The sequence below is a fragment of the Entamoeba invadens genome, assembly GCF_000330505.1.
Source record: "Entamoeba invadens IP1 unplaced genomic scaffold scaff_1105074724819, whole genome shotgun sequence".
NCBI lineage: Eukaryota > Evosea > Mastigamoebida > Endamoebidae > Entamoeba > Entamoeba invadens.
In genome coordinates, this window is record NW_004443623.1 from 15,784 (window position 1) to 23,098 (window position 7,315).

General features: G+C 24.3%; 1 protein-coding gene across 1 annotated transcript; it reads right to left on the minus strand.

Annotated features, from left to right (window-relative positions):
- Positions 1-596: 596 nt before the first annotated feature.
- EIN_506510 (hypothetical protein) lies at positions 597-1,733 on the minus strand (the record flags this gene model as incomplete). Its single annotated transcript, XM_004259553.1, has 1 exon — positions 597-1,733. The coding sequence occupies one exon, from the start codon at positions 1,731-1,733 to the stop codon at positions 597-599; it is 1,137 nt and encodes a 378-aa protein (XP_004259601.1).
- Between the last annotated feature and the right edge of the window lie 5,582 nt (positions 1,734-7,315).

A 7,315-nucleotide genomic window follows, 5' to 3' on the forward strand; every position in this document is an offset into this window, starting at 1 on the left:
TTTTTCCGTCTTTATTAAAAACTTTATATAAAAAGTATATTAACGATGTATCACTAAATATTTAAAAACATAAATTTTATTGAGATAATACTAAGTAATATAAACAAGAGTAAAATAACAATATTCAATATGCTATTGAATATAACCGGAAGTTTCAAGTAGATGATAATAATTTGAAAAATGTGTTGATTATTTCATTAGACTAGTCGCGTTAAAATTACTCGCTCGAGGTGTTCTTTAAGTATTTTTTAGTTGTAAATATAAATTAAACATTAAAGTTTTATCAAAAGAGAGTATGTGTGTATATTTTTATTGTTTTTTAAAGAGTGTTACAATCTTTATCGAACAAAATTACACATTTATGAGACAAATTTTTTTACTTTTAGGACATTTTAATATTATTTTGAAACATTATATCATTTTGAAACACTTTTGTTTTTTATTGGGACAAATTACAAAGTAATGAGACAAATTTTTATTGTTTTGAAACAAAATTGAATATAGGTGCAATTTTAATTTATTTTGAGACAAATTCAATTTATTATGAGACTTGTTTCATTTGAATCCGAACTAACTGTAACAAAAAACCAAAAAACTCAGTCACGTATAACTTTTGTATTTTTGTCAAAACATTTATCTCCAAACGAATGTACACTTTTAGGTATTCTGATACTTTTCAGACTTTGGCATCTATAAAAGCAATAACATCCCAACCACTCAACGCTCTGTGGTATTTTAATTCCAGTCAATTTATGACATCCATCAAAACAATTTGATGGCATTGATGTGATTGTCGATGGTAGTGTTATACTGCTCAACATGTCACACTCACTGAAACACCCCAATTCCAGTGATGTTACAGTTGAAGGGATTTCGATACTTTCCAATGTAGAACATTCACAAAAACACGATTCGCCTATTGTATTGACATGTTGTGGTATTATAAAACCATTCGATTCATTTGTTTGTGTAAATTTATAACCATTGAGCTCTTCAACACTTGACGGTAAGTCTACTCCATACATAGTTGCGTCACCACACAAGCATCTCAGTCCAATAGATCCAATCACGTTTGGCATATAAACACTCTTCAAAGAACAACAATCGTAAAAACAACTGTAACTAATAGAAGTGACACTTTGTGGGATTGTGATGCTACTTAGATTTTTGCACCAAGAGAAACAATTATTACATATACTTGCCACATTTTGTGGGATTATAATACTACTCAGATTTGTGCACCGAGAGAAGCAGTACTCACCAAGAGATGTGACTGTTGGTGGAATCTCTTCGCCAAATTTCATTCGGTCGTATTTAGTATACGTCACGTTTTTAAATAATATGTTTTTGCCTCTGTTTTTGACAACTGTCCTGTAATTGACGTTAAACCAAATAACTATCTGGAAAAACTCCTTTGTTACTCCATTTTCATCTCCATTTGATACATCTTTGTAACTGTCATTGGTGTCCTGTTCGGTATATTCGTATGGTTCAACATATAGTAAAATTGAGTTGCCAAATGTTTCGCCAGTATTATAATATAGATGAAGTGTTTCAATGTTTGGAAAGTATTTGATTGTTTCTGTATAAACCGACACTGGGTTGTAATGAAACATCTCCATGATGTTTTTGAACTTTTTGCAGACCAACACGACATTATTAATTTCATATTCATATTCACATTTAAAATACCGTACAACTATCATCATATGGTATCTATCAAGTTTACTCATTTTTTGAATTATCCAGTGATAATTGAACAATTTTAAATATATTTTTATGATTTTTTGTTTAATTCTAACTATTAAAATATAGTTATTTTTATAAAAAATCAAATGATTATTTTCTGTTTCGTTATTATTTTTTTTGTTAAATAATGTGTAAATTGTGAGGATTGAGAAATTATTTTTTTTATTTGATATCAAGAATTTTTGTTGTTTTTAATAAATGTTGTTTTATATTTATTGTTTTAAATGTTTACAAGTCAGTACTAAACCCCGTATTAATTGATTGCTATTAAATAAATATGTTGTTTATTTTCGCAAACATTGTTTGTTTAAGGGTTTCTCAAGGATAAGGTGTATCCTCAGGATCAAAGCTATCCTTATTAAAATTATTTTTCTGAGGATACAAAAATCAAATCCATAAGGTTCAGTTCCCCATAAGGCCCATTCTCATAACTCAAGTTATAATTTACACTTAATATTTCGAGTCAAAGTTCAAATTTTAAATGATGGTAATAATTTGTCATAAATGCCAAAAAATTCAATACAATCAAAAAATCGCCACAATAATCAGTAAACAAAAACAATAATTATATCTCGCGAACTTGAGACGGGAAATAATATAGTGTGAATTAAACTTGTTCATATTATGATTATATACTTATTGATATTATTTCCGAATCCGTCTTTATAACATAATAATTGAAATGTACGTTTAAATTGATAATTGTTTTTTTATCAAAATGAAAATTGAAAAAGTCGAAAACACTGATTTTCTAAAAATGTGATTTTAAAATAACAAATTTATTAATAATCTTGTAATTTATGCAATTATTCAAATTTATTATAATAACAAAGTTAATCATATTGTGTATATTTTAATATGATTGTTTCATTTTGATATTAACTTGTGTTTTAAACAAATTTACAGTTCTGAGGACGGCATTTATTTTCTGAGGATGACAGAAATAGAAAGTTCACACTTTTACATCTGTCTGAAATGTATATTGAGTAAGTTACTATTTTTGAATATGGGAACACGTCATTTCACTTTTTAGATGTTAAAGTCTGTGTTGACAATGTTTGTTTGTTACACGACTTGCCATCCTCACAGATATTTATAGCACTGCCACTATTGATTTAAAATTCTATAAATAAAATTATCAAAGAATTTTTATAAAGTGGGTTTTGATAATTGATTATATCAAAAATCGTCAAAACATAACAAAACGCCAAATAATATATAAAATTGATTAATAAATTGAACACATTTTTATTGAGAATTGATATTGTATAAAAAAATAATATAAACATATATTTCTTGTGTGTATATGTTTTGAAATATATAAAACCGTTTAAAACAAAAATAATTTTACAAATTTGTTTATTTATCAATCGTTGTTTTATCGATCTTCAAAACCTCTCTTTTTGAATTTGCGCAAATACATAAATTGTCATCGCATAGAGTGTACGTTATTAATACGTTATTTGCTATCAATTTTTATTGTTTGAAATTTCATGAATTGATTTATAATAAATTGTATTTTTTGTAAAAAAGATTAAAAATTGTTTGATTAATTTGTTTTGTGATTTTGATAAAAAAAATCGACTTTTTCGATAATTTAAATGTCTGTCAAATGTTTTCATTTAAACCAAAGTTAGTCTTGTGGTAAATTAGAAAATAGAAGTAGATTATTTTTTGTAAAAATCAACACCAAGAATCATCTTTTAAAAAATCCATAAATAGCATTTTTAAAGAAAATCATGTGTTTCAAAATATACCTTTTTGATCTTAGGCAAAAAAATCTAAATTGAAAGAAATTATGTTTAAGATATTTACCATCCTCAGAAAAATTAACAATCCTCATGAATCACTTAATAATGAGAATGAAATAATTGGAATAATTAATTGTGTAATAATATAAATAATACTACACACATTATTATAATAAACAAAAATATTTATAAATCATTGTGAATAAATTTGATTTTTGTTCTTATGAAGAGGTAGAAAAAAAATATTAAATATTTAATATTTTGATTTATATAATTTAACTTAACAACAATTGTATATATTAGCTATTTGTCATTATAATCAACTTTAAGATAATGTTGTAAAAACAAGAACATATGTATCTATTTGTACAAAGTCAACGATAAATTATTAATAAAATTATTTTTCAAAAAATAGTGTTTGTAAAAGCTAATAAAATATACATGTATATAATATGACGTCATATTACTATCACATAAATATTTATATTATATATATATAATATAATACATGAATAATAATTTATTAATGTAGATATATACATTAATAAATTTAAATTTAAATTATTTTTATTTACAAATATATAGTCGGATTCGAAAATCGGAATAAAAAAGCGTCCAATTTTCTTATCTTATACATACAATTCGTGCTACATTTTGTTGAAACAAAAAAATCAAATATACACAATTGTTATTAATTTAATTGTGTAACTAAATAGATGTTCACTATTTTCATTCAACAGTTTTTTATTTTATTACAAACAAGAGAGATATTATTTTCAATTATTTTTTTAACTTTCGTTTTATTGTTCTTCATATTACAACATACAACAGTAAACACGTGTATTTTATAAACACAACAACAATATTGATAACGTTGAATAGAGGCACTTATTTAATAATAATTTCAATAATTTAATAACAACAGTTGGTGTATATTGGTATACTGTTTTATGCTGCACTTTTCATTTGAAAAAACATTACAATTTAAACGTGGTAACTTTTTTAGTGTGTAAACATGTAACATCAAACTAAAATTTTAATTGTAACACTTAAATAAAGAGAATATTATAATTTTCAACAATTTTGGGTAACGACTTGTGGCTCATGTGTATGTGCACATAAGATATTATAATCAATTTCCCGTAGTTTAATGGTTAAAAGGTATATAACCAGTACATTATATTTTTGATAAATTCACATTCATTTATTTGTATTAAAATAAATTTAAAAAATCAAGGTGTATTTTCAACAATTATTTGACAATGGTTTTGTTTGAAGAAGGGTATTTCAATTAAAAAAACAAGTTTAAATTATTACGCTTATGTTTATTTGTTTTTGAATTTTATTTAGTATAAGTGACTTTTGATTTTATATTATTCATTGTTGTTAAATCTAACGTAACTTATATTTGATTTTTCATAATTATTCTATATTATTATTACACACATTTTAATCATGTTTATATTACTTTTTATTACTGAAAAAATTGGTGTAATTTGGTGTTTTTAAAACATTTACATCTTTATTTCAATCGTTAAAATATTAATTTTTAGGAACAATAATTGTTACCTTTAAATTGTGTCTTGACAACAATCGTTTAACATCCGTAGTTATAATTTCATTTGATTATTGTTGTTAACGTTACAATGAGTATATTGTTTGTTGAATTGGTTTTGTTTTATTGATTATTTTGTTTGTTATATTTACTGTTTTCATTTTCAAATTAATAAATTTGGTTAACAAGTTCACGTTCCATTTATTTTTGTTTTATAAAAAATCTTTTGCTGTGAAAAAAAGAAGTATTGCAATTTGTTTTTTTAAAATGACTGAAAAACCCGTTCGCATTTCTGACGACATTTTTTTTGCAACGATCTTAATAATATTATAATAAGACATCATAACAAAAACAACTAAGATTTATGAATCAATTCATTTCTTCACTTTTTTAAATCCGAGAGTACGTCGTGAATTAACACACAACTTATTAATCGTCGTTTTGTGTCGTTTACGCGCTCATTTCCATGACACTTGACATAGAGAACACATGTTTTAGCAACGACGCTCCTTGCAAGCATCACACCTCAACTATGTCTTTTCGAATAATACATTTTGTTTAATTTTTATTATTCATTAAACTCGGCCACGGAAACGTGCGCGTAAATGACACAAAACTGTAAGTCAAAAATAGAAAGTCACTTATACATTTGAACATAACAGTGTTACAATCGACAAACTTTCCTTGATTTTTTTTAATTTTTATGTGCTTATACTTTAATTAATAATTACAAGATGAGTATTGATTAAAAAGTGTTTTGTGTTACAAATCAAAAAGGCAAAATAATTCGATTGGTATACAACAAAAATTAGCTGTTTTAAAATGACTTTAAAAACGGAAACATGTTAATAGAAAAAACAAATGGTCAACATAAAAATAAAATAAAAAATCTATTTTTATATGGTTAACCTTAAAATGGTTGTTGAGTTAACACTTCTAAATATAAATATTTTTAATTAATATTTATTCATGTTAAAAGCAGTAATCATGTTTATATTAATTAAAAGTATAATGCTGATAAATGCTATTGTTATTTCTATATCTTTTATTGTTATTATGTTTATTAAAACATGGATAAACAACGTTTAATGTGTTCTTTTTTTAAATAAGCCTTTTTCTATTGTTTATGATTAAAAATAAATAGTTTTACTGTATTATTAACATCAGTTAGACAATTTTGTCTCAAAAAATAGTTTAGTTTAAATGGTTTAACTCGCGGACGTACCTTATTCCCAACGGACCAATATTTTTAAAAAAAGCAGTGTTTTTGAGTTTTTTGAAAAAAAAATATATTATACAATGTAATTCAATTATAGTAAAATCAAAATAAAATAACGAGTTCAAATCGTGAACTGAAAAACAAAAAAATGAGAAAAAAACAATAAGATTTATTGTAATATCATAAAAATGGCAAAAATGTAAAAACTAAACTGTTTTCCAAAACTCTGTACCGTTTCCAAAATTTATATAAACCCTTTGTACTAATTTCCAGTTATTTACTATTTTTTATTTGTTTTATTTTTTATTTTCCTATTTGTTGAACCAACAACGGTACACAGTTTAAAACCCTTAAAAACCAATACAGTTTCAATTATCGAACAAAAAATCGGGAAATTACCAAAATATTGGGTCAATCTTCCCCGATTTTTTAGGTTTGTTATTTGGTTTGTGTTTCATTTTGTGACTAAACGTCAGTAAAATTCTATCTTTCAAATAAACATAAGATAAACGATAATATAACAATAAACTAATGATGTAATGAAGGACATTATTGCATCAAATGATACAACACTTAAATTAATAATAAGTTTTTGTTTATTTCAACAATTAACAAAGTAATCGATTACATAAAACAAACATTTAAACAATCAAGGTTATTAATCAAAAGAGTCTTAAATAAAATAAACAGTTCAAAAATTAAAAAAACTTTTCAATTGTATAGCCTTAACCTATTTATCTTCTATGAATGCCTATTTTACTTGTTTATACTTTTCATTTTTATCTGAAACACAACTTGGTGATTCTGTAAACATGGATATTCAATTATAAAGTTGTGTTTCCGTTTTTTGGCAAAAATTGTGTTATGGTAATCAAAATTTTTATCCGAAGTTTGTTTTTATATTTAAGTAAATTTTTGGTGGAAGATTTATTTGTCAAGTAAAATTTAAAAAAGTCATGTTCGTTATTTTGTTTTTTTCGAGTAAATATTTATAACAAAAAATGAGGGTTAAGCAAAGGAAAAATTATTTAGAAATTATTT